This window comes from Sinohyriopsis cumingii, chromosome 16 (genome assembly GCF_028554795.1).
Source record: "Sinohyriopsis cumingii isolate HCF-2022 chromosome 16, ASM2855479v2, whole genome shotgun sequence".
Classification (NCBI taxonomy): Eukaryota; Metazoa; Mollusca; class Bivalvia; order Unionida; family Unionidae; genus Sinohyriopsis; species Sinohyriopsis cumingii.
In genome coordinates this window covers 78,972,439-78,995,454 of record NC_142976.1, presented here as the reverse complement: position 1 = coordinate 78,995,454, position 23,016 = coordinate 78,972,439, and the positions used below count along the sequence as shown (strand labels likewise).

General features: G+C 36.4%; 1 protein-coding gene across 1 annotated transcript in view; it reads left to right on the top strand.

Moving 5' to 3' along the window:
* Nucleotides 1-22,725, top strand: part of LOC149780862 (type 2 phosphatidylinositol 4,5-bisphosphate 4-phosphatase-like) — a 44,191-nt gene extending 21,466 nt beyond the window's left edge. The window contains exon 8 of the mRNA XM_089937961.1: nt 17,548-22,725. Within this exon, the coding sequence (XP_089794087.1) occupies nt 17,548-17,633 (86 nt within the window). The 3' untranslated portion in view covers nt 17,634-22,725. The remainder of the gene's footprint in view (nt 1-17,547) is intronic.
* Nucleotides 22,726-23,016: the final 291 nt, after the last annotated feature.

Below are 23,016 nucleotides of genomic sequence, written 5' to 3'. Positions count from 1 at the left end.
GTCTCTGCATACAATACATGTTATGATGCATATTATATATCAGTTAGTCGGAATATGATGTTAAGTGAAACAGACACTTGTAAAATATTATAGATCTGTTATTGCACACTCATTGTTCAGGAAACCATTTTTCCACTCGTTCTCCCCATGTAAACATTGCCATGGAAGCAGTAACGTTTACTACATACTCGTAGATGCAGATTTGCACCTTAAGAATACATAGTACATTTTCTACCGTTAACAAGCGCTGAATTCAAAATCGCTTAACATTTGGCATATGTCAGTTATAAATATCCTTTAAGTAATCTGCCTATTGGTTGTCAGTCTATGTAACGATAAACGACTTTGAGTTACTGTTTTACATCTAGACCATGTAACGATAAACGATTTTGAGTTATTTTTTTACACAAGTACCCGATGCAAGCTTGAAACTAACATTGGTAAACGTTATAAACATACTGTGGTGCAGTTTCACACTTAACCTTAGATTTCTTAATGAGTTTGGCATATACCTTGTGAGAAAACAAGCACAGTAAGGCACACACTTATGGTCTAAACATTTGGAAAGTATAAGATGTTAAAACAGATTGTTATATTGAAAGTTTGGGGCTATGAATGCATTTGAGACATGTATCTTATGTAAAACGAACAAAACCAATTTGTGACTGCATGTTACAATTATGTGAATAAAAGTCAGGCAAATGAAATGTGGCCATGTTATCATAAAGAAAGGTGTCATTGATTGTCCCATGATGGTCACAGAGATACATTGCCACGACTACGGAATGGAGCACTAAATCTCTTAATAATATGATATGTTTTAAATAGTGTGGAAATGCATGAAAAAATCAGTGGGGAATAACATGGAATGCCCTGCATTGAAATTCATTTAGAGATATTGAATGCTACCTGGAAAAAGTTTTTCTAGACTACACCCGGTACAGGGCCCCGATTGACCGAGTGGTCTAAAGCGCTCTCCGTTACAGATCACTGCCATCTTACCTCTGTATGCGTGGGTTCGAGTCTCAGAGTCGGCCAGTGTGGGTATGTGAGAAAGCCTGCCAGTAGTTTCTCGTGGGTCGGTGGTTCGGGAGTTTTCTCGGGTTCTTCCTCCACTATTCATACTGGCCGCCATGTATAGCGTATCGTGTGCTGAAAAATGGCGTTAAACCCTACAACAACCAACCAACCAACACCTGGTACACTGAAATAAGTTTGCAAAATCTTCTGCAGGTCTTGTTTGGAGGACTTACAAAATTTGAACTGAACTATACTGATTTAAATAGAATGAACTCCGTCCATAAAAACCCAGTAACTGAGAGTGTAAGGGTGATAGTGGTAGCATTGTGAATGTTTTTGTCTATGTATGTTTTTTTTAATAATGGAACCCATTCCACACTGCTGCAAATGTCAAATACTGTCTTTGAAAGTGTCAAGGTATGTGGGTTGTTGCTGCATGAAGTCAAAATACTTGAAGGAGCTGTTTACTGAAAATGAAGGATAATGTAAAATCCCAAATTCACCAGACTTTTGTTTTGGTAAAAAATAAAAGGGGATGAGGGACAATGAATGGATCAAGTGGGGAAAGAGGAAGGCTGGACATGAAGTGATTTGGAATGTTATTTCGTACCTTATCTGCACAAAGCATTGTGCATAGTTCTTACAGCTTGGGTAGTAGTTTGATTTTTATTGTTCCTGGGTTTTGTTTTTTTTTTATTTCTGTTTTTTGTTTGTTTTTTTTATTTTATTTTTTTATTTATTTATTTTTTTTTTGCTTATTGTATGGGGTTTAAATTGCTTTCAACAGTTTTCCTATAGACTTGTGTCCCATGGAAAATGACCCTTCCTTTTCCGTAAGCTACTTTGCAAACTACCGGTGTTGCATGTCATTTAAGCCACCAATTTTTCTCCATTTTATTTATTTACTTAATTGTGTAGGACAATACGCAAATGAAAAATTTCTAAATTGTTTTATTTTGACGTTTTGTGATCCTCAGATAATTTCAGAAAGTTAGGGAAAAGATCAAGAGTTTTTCAACAAATTTAAGGAGGTGTCATGGATTAAACCAGCTTTTTAAAAATTCAAATAGTTTTCAATGCATACCCTTAAATTCAATGAATTTTCAAGGGTTGTACAAGAATGTAATTGAGATTTGCTCCTTACCTTGTTAGTGTGGAAGACATAATTTCTTTTACTAAAATTCTCAACAAAGCAAAGATTGAATTTACAACAGACATAGTTAAATTTAAATCGAAAAAAAAGTATATTCATTTTATAAATGACAATTCACACAGCCCTAAATACAGGATTTATTCTAAACGTTTATAATTTATCCAGCTTATACGATTAGAAAAGTGATGTAATTTTGTGAACATTAAAGTTCTGAGCAATTGTTTTTTGGCTTAAAGATTGAAATATGAAACTTCATGTCCGTAATTCAATTTCCGATAATAAAAAGACGCACAGAAGAACTTGCTGCTGCAGCATCTGATTTCCACCAATTCTTCAAGTCTTGCAGTGCTATGAAAATCAGGTTTTCGCCTTACATGAAGTATTTCTCAGTAGGAGGCTAAATCTTCCTTATATTCAGCATTAGTAGTAAGGTGGGGCACCCTAGGGACAATGGGACTTAGCATTAAAAAGACCCCTGGGCAACTCTAGGGACAATGGAAATTTAACATGGAGAAAAATCGTGGGCAACTCTAGGGACAATGGGAATTTAACATAGAGTTTGGGTCTGTCTAGGGACAAGGGAAATTAACATGGGAATAGAGTTTGGGCTTGTCTAGGGACAAGGGGAATTTAACATGGGAATAAATCGTGGGACTGTCTAGCGTCAAGGGGAATTGAATATGGAGAAAAATCGTGGGACTGTCTAGCGTCAAGGGAAATTGAACATGGTGGGATTGTCTAGGGACAATGATGGTAGCGGGTCAAACACAACAGAGACAGAGACATACATACACTAGTACAAGCGTGAGATTTATATATAAAGCATTACCAAGACCTGAAATCTTGCTGGGGTGTTCAAAAATTTGCATAATTGTAATGATGCTATAAATAGCTATAATCAAGGAAATGCTCAACGACAAAATGGATGTGACTAAAAGTAACGCTAAAATGACGAAATTGTCCCAGAATTTAAAGGAAAATAAACATATCCCCGAAAATTAAGTTACAATGGTTTAGACTAAAATGGATAAAATTAGTAACTACTTACAATATCAACTTCTGTGACGATCGTGGATAAATACCTATGTATCTATAATCAGCTGAAATTCCCATGAAATCCCACTATCTATTTATAGCTCCAACTTGTGGGTTTTTCCTTTGGAAAATCCCACTATCTTTTTATAGCCTCAGCTTGAGTGACGTTCCTGTTTATGAATTCTAGTATATATGTATAGCTACAAAATGTGGAAATCCCCAAGTCGATATTTATAGTCTCAAAATTTCCAGCGTCAGTGACGTCACTGTACTGAACACTAGGGGATAAATGGCAACAGTGTTGCAAGTGGCTGACCTGAATACGCGCTACTGTAGGTAGGTAGGTAGAGTGTATCTGATAGGGATAAAGTGAGTTTTATAGGGACAAACAGAGACCAATACACACACACACACACACACACACAACATACGCGCGCAGACTCTCTCACACACACACACACACACACAGAGGGAAGAGGAAAAAACAAACCCCAAAATATACTATCCACACTCGCGAGGAAGAAAAAAAAAACAACCAAATATACGATCTACACAACGTACGCGAACAAACACACACACACACACACAACATACGCGCGCAGACTCTCACACACACACACACACACAGAGGGAAGAGGAAAAAACGAACCCCAAATATACTATCCACACTCGGGAGGAAAAAAAAACAACCAAATATACGATCTACACAACGTACGCGAACACACACACACACACACACACACACAACATACGCGCGCAGACTCACACACACACACACACAGAGGGAAGAGGAAAAAACAAACCCCAAATATACTATCCACACTCGGGAGGAAGAAAAAATAAAAACAACCAAATATACGATCTACACAACGTACGCGAACACACACACATACACACACACACACACACACACACAGAGGGAAGAGGAAAAAACAAACCCCAAATATACTATCAACACAGAAGGGAGATAATACAAACCCCAAATAAACTATCCACACAAACGTACGCGAACGCATACAAACCCCAAATACACTATCAACACAGAAGGGAGATAATACAAACCCCAAATAAACTATCCACACAAACGTACGCGAACGCATACAAACCCCAAATATACTATCCACACAACGTCGCTAACGCATACAGACCGCAAATATACTATCCACACTCGGGAGGAAGAAGAAGAAAAACAACCAAATATGCGATCTACACAACGTACGCGAACACACACACACACACACACACACACACACACACACACACGCACACCACAGAGGGAAGAAGAAGAAAACCATTATACACTATCCACACGCAGTGAAGAAATAACCCTTTATATATATACTATCAACAGAGAGTGAAGAAAATAACCCATTATATTCCATCAACACAGAGTGAAGAAGAAAAAGTTTTTTGAAAGCACCTAAGCCCTCACCTGCAATGACCAACTCTGCCAAACACCTACACCCCACCCACCCCCACTCCCAACACTATAAAAACCCATTTAACCCGTTATTTTATGGCATCAGTGTGTGATTTAGGAAACATCAAGACACAAAATGATGGACGAATAGACTGACTATTGTTTACGGACTTGCATGCCTAAAGAGCGTGCGTGAAGGAAAACATCCTTCCATTTCAATTCTAACTAAAACATGATCCAGAGGGATAGAGAGAGGTGAAAGAGCACAATTTCATAAAGTGTGAGTAAAAACAAAACACGCCATCCTTATTATACAATGTCAAGACCAAGAGACACTTACATTTTCTTTCTGGTCTATTCTCTTTTAGAAGGTAGTATGAAATTTCACATCAGGGCCAACGCATCGGCTCACATTGTCAATTTTTCCATTTCCATGTTTTTACTGGCACAAGTTCTTCATCATCTTCAATTTCTTCTTCTTCTGAATCCCTCTTCTCTGTTTCGTCTTGTTTTTGTTTCTTCTCTTTTCTCGTAGGGCACTCTGAATTCCAGTGTCCTTTCTCCTGACAACGATATTAGGTATCTTGACTTTTGTCTCTCTTTCTTAGACGAAGCAGGTATTCTGGAGACAAATACCCATTTACCTTTGCAGATATAGCAAACTTCATTAGCACTTACACACTTTCGTATGACTCTCATCAAATCAACGACCAAAAGAGTAAGTTTTGTTGCCACTTTCGCATGTGAATTATGCTTTCGTATGACTTTTAGCAAATATTTGACCAGCAGGTCGATCTGTGCTGACTCTTCCATCTTCTTGATCGTTTGAGAGCGGAATGAATACTCTGACGCTAAGACACTCTCCTTATATACATGGACCTGCTGCGTATGAAACCTAGTTAAATGTAATTTTGCAATAAGATGAAACGATTTCATTGAGGAAGTAAAAAGCAATGATGTACCGTATCGCCTCACACAAAACCTGAAGTTTTAGTTCAAATCCGTGTCAGCGATTTCGAAGACGACATAACTGAGCTTTAATCAATGCTCTCCAATTATGCCACAAAACCACGAGTCCTGATTCACGCCAAAAGAAATTTCGTTCGGTCCATAAAAAATAGTATCACATCTGAGAAACGCAAAAACGAACTTCCAGAAAACTGAGAACGACGGCTTACACCTACAACGTAAATGTGTGAGTTCAAGTAGTGCGTAAAACTTAGTCAAATTAGATTTTTATAGTCAAGACGAAACGATCTCTTTTCGAACAAGAAAGCAGACACCAAGCGACAATGGCGATCCGTGTCACACAACACTTTTCAAAATGTATATTATCAGAGGTTTGTTCTAGCGATCTGCACGGTTAAATTAAATGTTGATGTATTTTGCAATAAGACGGACACAATTTCCATGGGATCGCCCATGGTACGATTGTTCGTGCATTAGTTTAATTTTTAAAAATATTTTTTTATATAAATCGCCTATAGGATAGACCCAGTAAAGCATGGCCATTCTCGTCACTGTCTGAATAGCTACTCAAGTCAATTCGAAGCGAACGCGGTAAGAAAATAAGTATAGCCAATGAAATGGCTTACAACGGGTGATGCATTGTTTTGTTCTAGGGATGTGTGGCATAATAATCCCTATGTTCTTGCGTTGTTACCATTACAGTGCAGACAGACTGAAATGTGAACTTACAAGCCCTCTTTGTGTGTGTTGTACCATTTCCTCTTACCACATCAAAATACTGAGCGTCACAGTATTGGTTCGCGTTTTCAAGCTGACCATTTTTTATATCTCACTTAAACATTTCGACATAAACACTCACATCGGTAGAGTCAGAACAGACGTGTTACAGTATTGAGGGGCATGTTATCTTTTCTTTTTCAAACTAATAAATTTGGGGTTTGTATGAAGTAAAGAACCAAAAGTACAGTGAAACTCAAGGATGATGACCCAATCTGTCTGTCTATTGATGCGTGTATTTACTTAAGAAGAAATATGACCTCTAAAACACAAAGAGATACGGCAAGCATGATTAGATTAAACACAACGATGTTTTCCTTCACGCCCGTGTAATTTAGAGTTTCAATCGTCTTTGAAGACAAACTTGGTCTCCTTTTGTAGGGCTTGAAATAATAAAAAAAAAAAAAATGAAAAATCTTAAGCACTTTGCTATAGATAATTTCATCAACAGACTAAACAACATAAATACCGTTACAACAATAGAAAGCCTTAAATCTTCTATCAAAAAGAAATGCATGAAAAAAATTAAAGATTAACGATAACTAACCAATGAAACCGAATTTAACAAAGGCAATGACATGTGAAGAAATGCCTCTCACTTTGGAAAGGTAGGCGAATGTACTCTGTCATGCACCGTCAACTTGAAAAAAATTATAAACAGAGAGAAACCTGAATTCAAAATTCAGTTGTTTCTTTTTCTTCAAAATTATTTCGTTTCTTTTTTTATTGTTTTGTTTTTTTTTTTGGAACAAATCTAAGCACTAATATAGAGTGGAAAAGGGAAAATGCACATACAAGCTTTGATATTTCTGAAATAAGGAGGGGATATTCCTAACGTTCATAACCACCTATATATGCTTGGACTTGTCTGTGACTTATCCACAAAACAAGATATACATATTTCTGGTCAAGCTGCAAGTGTGTGCGTGTTTTTGAAAATGGTAAAAATTGGATATACAATTTTTTCGTGACACTTATAAAGTGAAGAGTCTGTGCAAGTGTCAAAAGCCAAAGTCATATAAGTTTTGTATTTTGTACGGCTTGTAAAGATTTCTACTTTAGAAAATGTGAAGTATCACAAGTTATTATCACAAACAGAAGTGGAACATAGGGGCTTGCAAGAAAGAAAATAACCCAGACAGTTGGTGTCATCAAGAGTGCTAGAGACGGTACCCGAACTTGCTTGCCTGCTTACTTGAATTAAAGTGATTTTCGCTCTAATGGAGCATGTATCACTGGTTTAATAACGCACCGCGTGATTTTTAATTACTCCTGGGGAAGGAAAGAGAGCCTCATCCCCCAAGCTTTTATGTACTCACAGACTATTTTTAAATTTAGCCACTCAGGTGTAGGACTAACTAGTCCTTAACAACCTGACTGAAAGACTTTAAACACGAGTGGGAATTGTCTCACCACACACTCATTTTTCTGTCCGAGCGTGGTAAAGGAGGAAAAAGGTGCTCAGCAAGACAGCCATGGATGTTAAGTACTCACCAAAACGCTATCCCGTACTTATTTCAAATCAAGTCCCGTTTTTGCTAATGGACAATAAAAGGTACCAATAATGTGTTAACCACCTGTGCAATTAGTTCAAATCTAACGAGTCTGTTAAATTTCCTACTTCCTAACATATCTGTCTAATATTAGTACTTAGTGTACATAAAAATAGCCATACTGATCTTATTTTAAATTATTATGTCTAAGCGACATATACCAGTTTGGTCACTGTTAGGTTTAAAAAGTTAAGTTTGTTGTGGTGTTCCAATGGGTCAAGTTTGTTTCGAGAATAGTTTAGTTAAGGAGGGATACCAAGCCAAATATGGTTCCCTATTTAATAAAAAGCAATCTTTTGGAGCCCTAAAAAAAAGTCTGTTTTTTCTGTTAGAAGGTAACACGTCTCTCTTTTGCTTTCACGTTCTTTCCCGCACTCTTAGTCTCATGATTCTTGATATCAGGAAATGCGTAGCCATGATGGGCGGTAATGTAAGCAGCGGTTTCTACCAGTTGACTGAGGGGGTATCCAGTGTAGGCTTGTCTGTAGAATTGGGGAAGAACTCTGACCCCTAATCCCCATTGAGAAGGTCTTGGTTTAAAGGTGTCTAGAGATCTGTAGGCAACGTATTGTATGGCTTAATAAACTGCCCTGCTATGTTGACGTCATACAATGCTTGATCTAGCCCCATTTCGGTGTACTTCTCAACGAGGGTCAGCGTCACCCTCCTCCTCAACCGCCTCAATTTCCTCTTCTGGTTCTGATACTAATTCTTCAGTTGAGGTAGATAGTTTCAAATCCGCTGCTATGGTGTCTGTCGCTGTTATTGTTGTTGTGGTTGTTCTTTCAGCTGAGATTGCCTGTAGTATCGGAGTGAGAAAAGAACGTAGTGCCTCCGATAATTACATTTGAGTTTGCCATACCGTTTGTGTAACATAATTGGACCTTTGTTTTGCCACCACTCTTTCCGGGACGGGTTGTTTGTTAGGTATAGTCGGCTGTTGACTAGCTGTTATTTGTGTTCTCGAGGTGGGTGGAGTGCTAACTGGCTAGGTCTGCATTTCTTGCTCCCGCTGCTGTTGCGTATATTTCTTCCCTCCACACCGAGTTCTGGACCTAATTCTTTAAATTTCGTTGTACCCGAACTTACATTATCCATATTATCACCAACAAAAGAAAACAAAACGCACAGACCTAAAAGAAACACTCATTCACTTTTTACAGAACATTACTATTTTTAAAATTTTGATAAGCGACGGAAACGAACAACTTAGAGTACACTTTCTAACCAAGATAAAGAAATCATGTGCTGATAGACTCACTTCTGTATTTTTTCTTCTAACTGACTAACGTATCATAGGCAATGGAATGTGATTTCTTTTCGAGAGTATGGGGTAGCCCTGAAATTTTTGTTTGGGAAGTTGAAGCTATGGCGATCGCTTAGGTTATAAGATGACGGCCTCCTCTGACGACAGGCTTTCTCACAGGATAAGGTCTGCTTCTTCGGAAAGAGAAGAAGAACTCTTTGGTGTCGATAAAACTGTTAACAAAGCCTCTGCCAGGTTCATGCTGCTGCTGCTGTTGCTGCTCTCTCTGCTGTTTATGAAGTCTGTACTTCTCCGTCCATTCTTCTTTCTCCTTCTTGAATTCCTCCTTGAAGAGCTCTTCTTTCAGGTCTTCAGTGACGTTCAACATTATGATATTGTCTATCTCTTCAGGTCTCGGTATCAGACTTGTCATGACCCTATGCAAATTCACATAGGCTTCGTTCAACTTGGCTTATCTTGAGCACATCTTCGTAGGAAGATGAGTCGACAATGGATGGACAGACTGGAGACACAACACAACACAACATTTTTGAATTCATTTTTGACACAACACAACACAACATTTTTGAATTCATTTTTGAATTCAAAATTGTTGTGTTGTGTTGTGTCTCCAGTCTGTCCATCCATTGTCGACTCATCTTCCTACGAAGATGTGCTCAAGATAAGCCAAGTTGAACGAAGCCTATGTGAATTTGCATAGGGTCATGACAAGTCTGATACCGAGACCTGAAGAGATAGACAATATCATAATGTTGAACGTCACTGAAGACCTGAAAGAAGAGCTCTTCAAGGAGGAATTCAAGAAGGAGAAAGAAGAATGGACGGAGAAGTACAGACTTCATAAACAGCAGAGAGAGCAGCAACAGCAGCAGCAGCATGAACCTGGCAGAGGCTTTGTTAACAGTTTTATCGACACCAAAGAGTTCTTCTTCTCTTTCCGAAGAAGCAGACCTTATCCTGTGAGAAAGCCTGTCGTCAGAGGAGGCCGTCATCTTATAACCTAAGCGATCGCCATAGCTTCAACTTCCCAAACAAAAATTTCAGGGCTACCCCATACTCTCGAAAAGAAATCACATTCCATTGCCTATGATACGTTAGTCAGTTAGAAGAAAAAATACAGAAGTGAGTCTATCAGCACATGATTTCTTTATCTTGGTTAGAAAGTGTGACTCTAAGTTGTTCGTTTCCGTCGCTTATCAAAATTTTAAAAATAGTAATGTTCTGTAAAAAGTGAATGAGTGTTTCTTTTAGGTCTGTGCGTTTTGTTTTCTTTTGTTGGTGATAATATGGATAATGTAAGTTCGGGTACAACGAAATTTAAAGAATTAGGTCCAGAACTCGGTGTGGAGGGAAGAAATATACGCAACAGCAGCGGGAGCAAGAAATGCAGACCTAGCCAGTTAGCACTCCACCCACCTCGAGAACACAAATAACAGCTAGTCAACAGCCGACTATACCTAACAAACAACCCGTCCCGGAAAGAGTGGTGGCAAAACAAAGGTCCAATTATGTTACACAAACGGTATGGCAAACTCAAATGTAATTATCGGAGGCACTACGTTCTTTTCTCACTCCGATACTACAGGCAATCTCAGCTGAAAGAACAACCACAACAACAATAACAGCGACAGACACCATAGCAGCGGATTTGAAACTATCTACCTCAACTGAAGAATTAGTATCAGAACCAGAAGAGGAAATTGAGGCGGTTGAGGAGGGGGACGCTGACCCTCGTTGAGAAGTACACCGAAATGGGGCTAGATCAAGCATTGTATGACGTCAACATAGCAGGGCAGTTTATTAAGCCATACAATACGTTGCCTACAGATCTCTAGACACCTTTAAACCAAGACCTTCTCAATGGGGATTAGGGGTCAGAGTTCTTCCCCAATTCTACAGACAAGCCTACACTGGATACCCCCTCAGTCAACTGGTAGAAACCGCTGCTTACATTACCGCCCATCATGGCTACGCATTTCCTGATATCAAGAATCATGAGACTAAGAGTGCGGGAAAGAACGTGAAAGCAAAAGAGAGACGTGTTACCTTCTAACAGAAAAAACAGACTTTTTTTAGGGCTCCAAAAGATTGCTTTTTATTAAATAGGGAACCATATTTGGCTTGGTATCCCTCCTTGACTAAACTATTCTCGAAACAAACTTGACCCATTGGAACACCACAACAAACTTAACTTTTTAAACCTAACAGTGACCAAACTGGTATATGTCGCTTAGACATAATAATTTAAAATAAGATCAGTATGGCTATTTTTATGTACACTAAGTACTAATATTAGACAGATATGTTAGGAAGTAGGAAATTTAACAGACTCGTTAGATTTGAACTAATTGCACAGGTGGTTAACACATTATTGGTACCTTTTATTGTCCATTAGCAAAAACGGGACTTGATTTGAAATAAGTACGGGATAGCGTTTTGGTGAGTACTTAACATCCATGGCTGTCTTGCTGAGCACCTTTTTCCTCCTTTACCACGCTCGGACAGAAAAATGAGTGTGTGGTGAGACAATTCCCACTCGTGTTTAAAGTCTTTCAGTCAGGTTGTTAAGGACTAGTTAGTCCTACACCTGAGTGGCTAAATTTAAAAATAGTCTGTGAGTACATAAAAGCCTGGGGGATGAGGCTCTCTTTCCTTCCCCAGGAGTAATTAAAAATCACGCGGTGCGTTATTAAACCAGTGATACATGCTCCATTAGAGCGAAAATCACTTTAATTCAAGTAAGCAGGCAAGCAAGTTCGGGTACCGTCTCTAGCACTCTTGATGACACCAACTGTCTGGGTTATTTTCTTTCTTGCAAGCCCCTATGTTCCACTTCTGTTTGTGATAATAACTTGTGATACTTCACATTTTCTAAAGTAGAAATCTTTACAAGCCGTACAAAATACAAAACTTATATGACTTTGGCTTTTGACACTTGCACAGACTCTTCACTTTATAAGTGTCACGAAAAAATTGTATATCCAATTTTTACCATTTTCAAAAACACGCACACACTTGCAGCTTGACCAGAAATATGTATATCTTGTTTTGTGGATAAGTCACAGACAAGTCCAAGCATATATAGGTGGTTATGAACGTTAGGAATATCCCCTCCTTATTTCAGAAATATCAAAGCTTGTATGTGCATTTTCCCTTTTCCACTCTATATTAGTGCTTAGATTTGTTCCAAAAAAAAAAACAAAACAATAAAAAAAGAAACGAAATAATTTTGAAGAAAAAGAAACAACTGAATTTTGAATTCAGGTTTCTCTCTGTTTATAATTTTTTTCAAGTTGACGGTGCATGACAGAGTACATTCGCCTACCTTTCCAAAGTGAGAGGCATTTCTTCACATGTCATTGCCTTTGTTAAATTCGGTTTCATTGGTTAGTTATCGTTAATCTTTAATTTTTTTCATGCATTTCTTTTTGATAGAAGATTTAAGGCTTTCTATTGTTGTAACGGTATTTATGTTGTTTAGTCTGTTGATGAAATTATCTATAGCAAAGTGCTTAAGATTTTTCATTTTTTTTTTTTTTATTATTTCAAGCCCTACAAAAGGAGACCAAGTTTGTCTTCAAAGACGATTGAAACTCTAAATTACACGGGCGTGAAGGAAAACATCGTTGTGTTTAATCTAATCATGCTTGCCGTATCTCTTTGTGTTTTAGAGGTCATATTTCTTCTTAAGTAAATACACGCATCAATAGACAGACAGATTGGGTCATCATCCTTGAGTTTCACTGTACTTTTGGTTCTTTACTTCATACAAACCCCAAATTTATTAGTTTGAAAAAGAAAAGATAACATGCCCCTCAATACTGTAACACGTCTGTTCTGACTCTACCGATGTGAGTGTTTATGTCGAAATGTTTAAGTGAGATATAAAAAATGGTCAGCTTGAAAACGCGAACCAATACTGTGACGCTCAGTATTTTGATGTGGTAAGAGGAAATGGTACAACACACACAAAGAGGGCTTGTAAGTTCACATTTCAGTCTGTCTGCACTGTAATGGTAACAACGCAAGAACATAGGGATTATTATGCCACACATCCCTAGAACAAAACAATGCATCACCCGTTGTAAGCCATTTCATTGGCTATACTTATTTTCTTACCGCGTTCGCTTCGAATTGACTTGAGTAGCTATTCAGACAGTGACGAGAATGGCCATGCTTTACTGGGTCTATCCTATAGGCGATTTATATAAAAAAATATTTTTAAAAATTAAACTAATGCACGAACAATCGTACCATGGGCGATCCCATGGAAATTGTGTCCGTCTTATTGCAAAATACATCAACATTTAATTTAACCGTGCAGATCGCTAGAACAAACCTCTGATAATATACATTTTGAAAAGTGTTGTGTGACACGGATCGCCATTGTCGCTTGGTGTCTGCTTTCTTGTTCGAAAAGAGATCGTTTCGTCTTGACTATAAAAATCTAATTTGACTAAGTTTTACGCACTACTTGAACTCACACATTTACGTTGCAGGTGTAAGCCGTCGTTCTCAGTTTTCTGGAAGTTCGTTTTTGCGTTTCTCAGATGTGATACTATTTTTTATGGACCGAACGAAATTTCTTTTGGCGTGAATCAGGACTCGTGGTTTTGTGGCATAATTGGAGAGCATTGATTAAAGCTCAGTTATGTCGTCTTCGAAATCGCTGACACGGATTTGAACTAAAACTTCAGGTTTTGTGTGAGGCGATACGGTACATCATTGCTTTTTACTTCCTCAATGAAATCGTTTCATCTTATTGCAAAATTACATTTAACTAGGTTTCATACGCAGCAGGTCCATGTATATAAGGAGAGTGTCTTAGCGTCAGAGTATTCATTCCGCTCTCAAACGATCAAGAAGATGGAAGAGTCAGCACAGATCGACCTGCTGGTCAAATATTTGCTAAAAGTCATACGAAAGCATAATTCACATGCGAAAGTGGCAACAAAACTTACTCTTTTGGTCGTTGATTTGATGAGAGTCATACGAAAGTGTGTAAGTGCTAATGAAGTTTGCTATATCTGCAAAGGTAAATGGGTATTTGTCTCCAGAATACCTGCTTCGTCTAAGAAAGAGAGACAAAAGTCAAGATACCTAATATCGTTGTCAGGAGAAAGGACACTGGAATTCAGAGTGCCCTACGAGAAAAGAGAAGAAACAAAAACAAGACGAAACAGAGAAGAGGGATTCAGAAGAAGAAGAAATTGAAGATGATGAAGAACTTGTGCCAGTAAAAACATGGAAATGGAAAAATTGACAATGTGAGCCGATGCGTTGGCCCTGATGTGAAATTTCATACTACCTTCTAAAAGAGAATAGACCAGAAAGAAAACGTAAGTGTCTCTTGGTCTTGACATTGTATAATAAGGATGGCGTGTTTTGTTTTTACTCACACTTTATGAAATTGTGCTCTTTCACCTCTCTCTATCCCTCTGGATCATGTTTTAGTTAGAATTGAAATGGAAGGATGTTTTCCTTCACGCACGCTCTTTAGGCATGCAAGTCCGTAAACAATAGTCAGTCTATTCGTCCATCATTTTGTGTCTTGATGTTTCCTAAATCACACACTGATGCCATAAAATAACGGGTTAAATGGGTTTTGTAGTGTTGGGAGTGGGGGTGGGAGGGGTGTAGGTGTTTGGCAGAGTTGGTCATTGCAGGTGAGGGCTTAGGTGCTTTCAAAAAACTTTTTCTTCTTCACTCTGTGTTGATGGAATATAATGGGTTATTTTCTTCACTCTCTGTTGATAGTATATATATAAAGGGTTATTTCTTCACTGCGTGTGGATAGTGTATAATGGTTTTCTTCTTCTTCCCTCTGTGGTGTGCGTGTGTGTGTGTGTGTGTGTGTGTGTGTGTTCGCGTACGTTGTGTAGATCGCATATTTGGTTGTTTTTCTTCTTCTTCCTCCCGAGTGTGGATAGTATATTTGCGGTTTGTATGCGTTAGCGACGTTGTGTGGATAGTATATTTGGGGTTTGTATGCGTTCGCGTACGTTTGTGTGGATAGTTTATTTGGGGTTTGTATTATCTCCCTTCTGTGTTGATAGTGTATTTGGGGTTTGTATGCGTTCGCGTACGTTTGTGTGGATAGTTTATTTGGGGTTTGTATTATCTCCCTTCTGTGTTGATAGTGTATTTGGGGTTTGTATGCGTTCGCGTACGTTTGTGTGGATAGTTTATTTGGGGTTTGTATTATCTCCCTTCTGTGTTGATAGTATATTTGGGGTTTGTTTTTTCCTCTTCCCTCTGTGTGTGTGTGTGTGTGTGTGTGTGTGTGAGAGAGAGAGAGTCTGCGCGCGTATGTTGTGTGTGTGTGTGTGTGTTTGTTCGCGTACGTTGTATAGATCGTATATTTGGTTGGGTTTTTTTTCTTCCTCCCGAGTGTGGATAGTGTATTTAGGGTTTGTTTTTCCTCTTCCCTCTGTGTGTGTGTGTGTGTGTGTGTGAGTCTGCGCGCGTATGTTGTGTGTGTGTGTGTGTGTGTTTGTTCGCGTACGTTGTGTAGATCGTATATTTGGTTGTTATTTTTCTTCCTCCCGAGTGTGGATAGTATATTTGGGGTTCGTTTTTTCCTCTTCCCTCTGTGTGTGTGTGTGTGTGTGTGTGTCTGCGCGCGTATGTTGTGTGTGTGTGTGTTTGTTCGCGTACGTTGTGTAGATCGTATATTTGGTTGTTTTTTTTTTCTTCCTCGCGAGTGTGGATAGTATATTTTGGGGTTTGTTTTTTCCTCTTCCCTCTGTGTGTGTGTGTGTGTGTGTGTGTGTGAGTCTGCGCGCGTATGTTGTGTGTGTGTGTGTGTGTGTATTGGTCTCTGTTTGTCCCTATAAAACTCACTTTATCCCTATCAGATACACTCTACCTACCTACCTACAGTAGCGCGTATTCAGGTCAGCCACTTGCAACACTGTTGCCATTTATCCCCTAGTGTTCAGTACAGTGACGTCACTGACGCTGGAAATTTTGAGACTATAAATATCGACTTGGGGATTTCCACATTTTGTAGCTATACATATATACTAGAATTCATAAACAGGAACGTCACTCAAGCTGAGGCTATAAAAAGATAGTGGGATTTTCCAAAGGAAAAACCCACAAGTTGGAGCTATAAATAGATAGTGGGATTTCATGGGAATTTCAGCTGATTATAGATACATAGGTATTTATCCACGATCGTCACAGAAGTTGATATTGTAAGTAGTTACTAATTTTATCCATTTTAGTCTAAACCATTGTAACTTAATTTTCGGGGATATGTTTATTTTCCTTTAAATTCTGGGACAATTTCGTCATTTTAGCGTTACTTTTAGTCACATCCATTTTGTCGTTGAGCATTTCCTTGATTATAGCTATTTATAGCATCATTACAATTATGCAAATTTTTGAACACCCCAGCAAGATTTCAGGTCTTGGTAATGCTTTATATATAAATCTCACGCTTGTACTAGTGTATGTATGTCTCTGTCTCTGTTGTGTTTGACCCGCTACCATCATTGTCCCTAGACAATCCCACCATGTTCAATTTCCCTTGACGCTAGACAGTCCCACGATTTTTCTCCATATTCAATTCCCCTTGACGCTAGACAGTCCCACGATTTATTCCCATGTTAAATTCCCCTTGTCCCTAGACAAGCCCAAACTCTATTCCCATGTTAATTTCCCTTGTCCCTAGACAGACCCAAACTCTATGTTAAATTCCCATTGTCCCTAGAGTTGCCCACGATTTTTCTCCATGTTAAATTTCCATTGTCCCTAGAGTTGCCCAGGGGTCTTTTTAATGCTAAGTCCCATTGTCCCTAGGGTGCCCCACCTTACTACTAGCATTTGATTTGATTGGTAGAAATTCACAGTAAAGCCTTTTATTTATTTGTCATTCACTAAAAATGAATTTTATTTATCATTATCATTGTCAGCTATCGATAATGGTGGTGATGCTGAATTACTTCAAGTATAAAGTACCTGATTCTGAATATCAGTTTGTATCATCATCATCGTTATCATCATCAGTCAATAGAAATATAATTGTTATGATCAGACTGAACTGAATAAACAGAGGTATTAAGATCAGAATCAATTGTGCTTACATTTAGTCGGTTTTTAGAATTACCACTTATCATCACCACATTTATGGCATGCTTTCTTATATCTGCTCATGTTGTTTGTTACGACTTTTTTCTGACAGAATATACAGTTAACTTCCCTGCATGTTGAAAATTGTGTACATATAGGATACATTGGTTCAGCTATGATGTAATCTAGACGTGTCAAAACTGTTGATGAATACTGACTCTTTCATTTTAACTCAGCATGTTACCTGACCCTATTATTAATTTTGTCTTTAATGCAGTTGCCTTCGGTGCTGGTTTTTGTTTCCTCGTGTACGGCATCATCTTCTGCTGTGTCAGAAAGAGCACTTTAATTGGACCTGCCTAAGAAGACACTGTAATTTGTCCTGCCTACGAAAACACTGTAATTGGACCTACCTGAGAAAAAAAACTGCATGATGGATGTTGGATGTTTTTTTTTTGTTTTTGTTGGCATAATGTTTGCTTGATTTTGTTACTATTACAGTGTGCCAAATTCCAAGTTGTATTCATTTGTTTTATCTAATTGTTGAAAGAGTGTATTTTGTTTTAAACGTGAAACAACTTCTTATTTAGATCTATGATTTTTTTTATGTCCGATAAACTCATTTGTAATTCATGTTCTTAATTTACTTCAAAATATTGGCAGATAGTTCTAGTATGAAAAGTTGTTATTAATATATTCTTACAGTGCTTTCAGATGTAGCAGGAAAAAAGAATTGTCAGAAAAAATGGTCCTTAAATGTTGAAAAGTATTCTTTAAAGCATAATTACAAGGGTTGGTTTCTGGCATACAAAAGTTACGTCTTGATGTATTAAAGACATTTGAATACATTTGTTAAGTATGAAAGATTTCCTAAACAAAGACACAAAATGTCTAAAGATTAAAACAAAAATCTCAAAGCAATAAACTAAACTTCAATAGTGAAAGATGATAATAGAAATACCGTTCAAGTCTACTTTGTTAATTTTATTTTTTATTCAATCATATACTGTTTTGTTATATTTAATCAAAAAAACTAAAAGCTTAATATTTACTTAGTTGTCTATTCCCACTGGTCATAGATTGGAAGAGCTTATGTACTGTCGTTTCGTACTTCGTCTGGCATCCATTTGCAAAAGTTTGTTATCACTACTTCTCCTAAGCTACTTAGGGGATGACGATAAAACTTCCTAAACACATTCATTCTGAAGTGCACGTGGTCCTAAATGAAAATGGTGTCCCCCAGACAATCAATATGGTGGCAGCGGCAGCCTTCTTGAAAATAGTGTTATTGCTACTTCTGCTGAATTGATGGTCATATTAACTTAGAGTTTTCACTAAAAGCTTTTTATACAGTCTGCTTTATCCAAAATTAAACTTGTGCCCATCAGAAGTAAAATTTTGTACTTCTTTAATTTTATAGACACACTCACACATATATGAACCAACATATCTGAACTTTTACATAGAAGTTTTGAAAACCAGACCTAACTATCCTTGAGGCTGCTTATAATTGCTTACTTCACCGAATTTAAGAAAGCAATGACTTATAGATATACAAGTAAATTTTTCACCGACATTATATTTACTACGAATGAATTAAAAATCAGCAATCTAACGGTGATTTTATTGACACTAGTCTGGAAACCACAAACAAGTTTGAATTGATTTTTATAACTGAACCGAATTTGTTTATATATTTAAAGATTATTTTTAAAATTGCCACTTTGATAAATTCTTTTGTCCCCAAATTATTACTTGTATATTTAACCCAACTTTGTGTCTGGCTGGTAAAAGTTAATGATCTTCTATTTGTGATACCAGGTCAAGACCAGAGATTATGATACAGAATTTTTGACTTCATGCACAGATATCATGTGAAAATTTTAATAAAATATAGGAAAATAGTTCTATTATAAAATTTGACCGGCTGAGTTTTTTTTTTCACTAATTGGTTTCAATACTTAGCACTTAAAAAGAAGAAAAACGGGCATTTCTTCGCTTTCTGTAAATTCTTGTCGGCCAGTAGACCGCCAGTCCCTTCAAGAAACTTTTGCGTTCTTTTACATAGAAAATGACCCCAATAATGGTGCGTAATAGGGCTATTATATCACAACCTCTATAAATATTAAACTCTTTCAAATCAACATTTATATCTTATAGTTAACCTCCATTTAGTTGCTAATCTTTCAGCCAAGTAAAAAAAAAAGTGTTATAGCGTCATTAATTTAAATATCAGAAACCTGCAACATTCCAGACACCATACTTGCAAACCTTTTAATAATTTGTAATAGTCTTCAAATATTTTAGCATAAGAGGTAATTTTTGTTAAAGTCAATGAAAAATAAAATATTCATGTTGGAACTTAAACAGAAGAATGTTTTATATGTGCTCTCTAACATGGGTATTTGAATAGACGATTGTAATGTGTTACTGCTTTTGTTTTTTATGGGGGTTGGGGTTGGATAACCTATGTTATCGTGTAGAATTACTGACGGTGTTGTCGATAGGCTGCAAGAAAACAGACGACTAATGCCACAACGGTAATTATATCATTTAGAGTAGTTTTGTGCATATCACCAATGGCAGTACATGTACACGAATATCTGAGGGACAAAATAGATAAAACAGCTATAGCAGAAGAAGGAAAAAAAAATGCAAAAGAAAACACTGAAATAATATCATGAAAGTGCATTGATATGTTTCAAACAAATTATTTAATTATTTATTTACTTATGTATTTATTAATTTATTTATTTATTTTCATGCAATGATATAATACAACTTAGCATGACTATACCACTCCGGACCAGCATGGAACTTGCGATGAGAACCGGCAGTATGCACTTATTCCTATCAGTACAAACTGGAAACGAATGTTACCACCCTCTGATAAGTCTGTGCGAAGTTTATTATACTTCCTGCACATTTAATCACTCATAACCTGTACCACCGTAAAGAAGACATTCCAATCCTTTCTTCCAGAAACGATTTAAATACCTTACAAATTGCTCTTGTCATCTTTTAGTTAAAATATTTCCTTTGCGTCGTGAATTGTCTACATAAACACTTTATGGATGAGTTTACCTCCAGTCTACTTCTAACTGTTTTGCTACAAAATGAGATTGAAAACTCGTACCGATAGACAATCAATATTTATCACTGCTTGACAAAAATCTGTAACTATTACTAAACAAAACTTTGAAATAGTTTTAGCTTTTTAGGCCAAGTGTTAACATATGCCATATCCATGAAAAACACTGTAACACATACTGTTAAATTCTACGATAGGTACTTTTTCATTGGGACATCATATAGTTTACAGCAGATCACATTGCGCGTTTGTGGCATCTTTGGCCATTGCGGTTGTGTGCAATTTAATATGTACTGTCTCTATTTTGCAAGAAAGAAAAGAGTCAAATGGATAGACCCCTCAATTACAATCCTCTGAAACTTCTTTTGTTTCCAAGAAAATGAAGTTTTCTGAACAAGCAAATCCATCATATAAACCTGTACTTAATGTTGGTCAATACGAGTTTTTCAGGTTGAAAAATCTTCATATCCACAATGGTGAATAATTATCTACTATTTTAGGTCTGCTAAATTTTTGATTTTTATAAGCTTCATTTTAAGATCATCTTATTTTCAACGTTATGTTCTTAAGTGTCATTGGTGGTAAGTATTTTCAAGTTGTCTCCCTTTCCAATTTAAACGAAAGCTACGTCTTTATATCGTAAACAATATGAAGCTAGTAAATGGTGATGAGTTTGATGGTATTTATATATTTTATTATTCACGTTGCTTATTTATTTCAATCTGGAGTATTTAACATTGTATGAAATGCATTTAATTTTAGATGTTTTGTTGTTTGTATGCCCAATAATGAATTAATTGCTGCTTTGTTGAATTCCTTTGCACACAAATGTCAACTGAAGAAAACGGTGCTTTCTGATACTATGACTAGTGTATAAGTATGACAAAATCCAGTAATGCATATGCATATATATATATATATATATATATATATATATATATATATATATATATATATATATATATATATATATATATATATATGTATCTATATTCTGTTTTTAGAATGCGATCCCACATTATGCTAGTTTAAAACATTTCCACTCTATATATAGATGTTGTTTCTTTATTAAATCTGTGAATGTATGTATACGGGTTTATATTTTCCACATAATGTCTTATATCTGCAGTATTATGGTGTTTCTTCCTGTTGTTGTTTTTTTTTTCAGCCACAAATAAGATGGGCAAATTAAGGACCCTGTAGGAAAAAGTCTGTCAGATTTTAGTATTGCGTAATACAATAGGTCTAACGTTTTGGTGTTTTTCAGTTTTATTTCCTATCTTTTACACTTTTGTATAATTTGTTTTTATCTTTCATAAATAGGGTATGCCTAAAATGTAATTTTTAAATATTTTTACTATGATAAATTATTTTTTAAATTTGTCTTTAAGGTTTTAAACTTAGCAAATTATAATTTTTGTTGTTTTTTAAATAGCATATCCTGATGATCTAGCTGGATTGTTTTATTCCATGCTTGTCTCCCTTGCAAAAGCATCAATTTCAAAAAATGTTTATTCTGAATAAGACCTGTGACATTCTTCCTTGTGGTACTTCTGAAAATGCCCTTACATGCAATATTATGGAGAGATTGTTTTAAATATATCTTGGAGAAAAAGAAAATTCCAAATTTTCTGAAAGAATTCAAGCTTTTCCGTGTTTTATTGTCTTCTTGCTGGCTGTCAGGGGTGGCTGGTTGTGGGGTGGGGGAGTGTGGCAAACACATCCATATTTTGAAGCTGAATATAAATTACATTTATGAACCCTATGTGTTTAAGTTAACTTGTGTGTTTCACTCCAAAGAAGCCTATCCTTAAAGGACAAACTCTGAGGTAATTTCAGTGTCCATAAAAGATCGGTTTTACTGTATTATGCATATGGATAGATGTTACTTTGATTCACGTGAGATTTTTTTATATGCTAATTATTTATCATTACTAAATGTTCTTTAAAATACCTTTTCCTTATACTGCATTTGATTTGGTCTTAATTGCTTTGTGAGTAAGATCTAGTCTAATTATATGTACATAATATTGATGTTAAAAAGCTTTATATATCACATGCCTGTATTCTGTTAGAATTGCAGTTCTTTTCTCTATCAATGATTAATATTTTAAAAATACAACTGAAAATGATAAATTCATAATTAAATTTGTATCCTTATATTTAATGTAAGATTGAATGCATGAATTGCTTCCGTTGGAAGTTTGAGATGTACATATACGGTGTTTGCTGGACCGTGCCTTAAATACACGCGTATATCACTAATTTGTACCTCAGTATAACATTGTCCAGTATACAACACGAATATTGTCTTCTTGAATTGCTTATTTACTACGATGTGCTTAATGGACGTTGTTCATTTACAATCACTGAAAATAAAATGCATGTCTTACAGTCCGTCTTTAGAAATGTTCATATTTATATATATATATATATATATATATATATATATATATATATATATATATATATATATATATATATATATATATATATATATATATATATATGTGTGTGTGTGTGTGTGTGTGTGTGTGTGTGTGTAATTAAGGAGACAAGACAGTAATGTTGAGTTCAGTCATATTATTTCCTATGAATATTCATAATGCAACATTATCAATTACACTGAAGCTTGCTTGGGTACACAGCCCATAT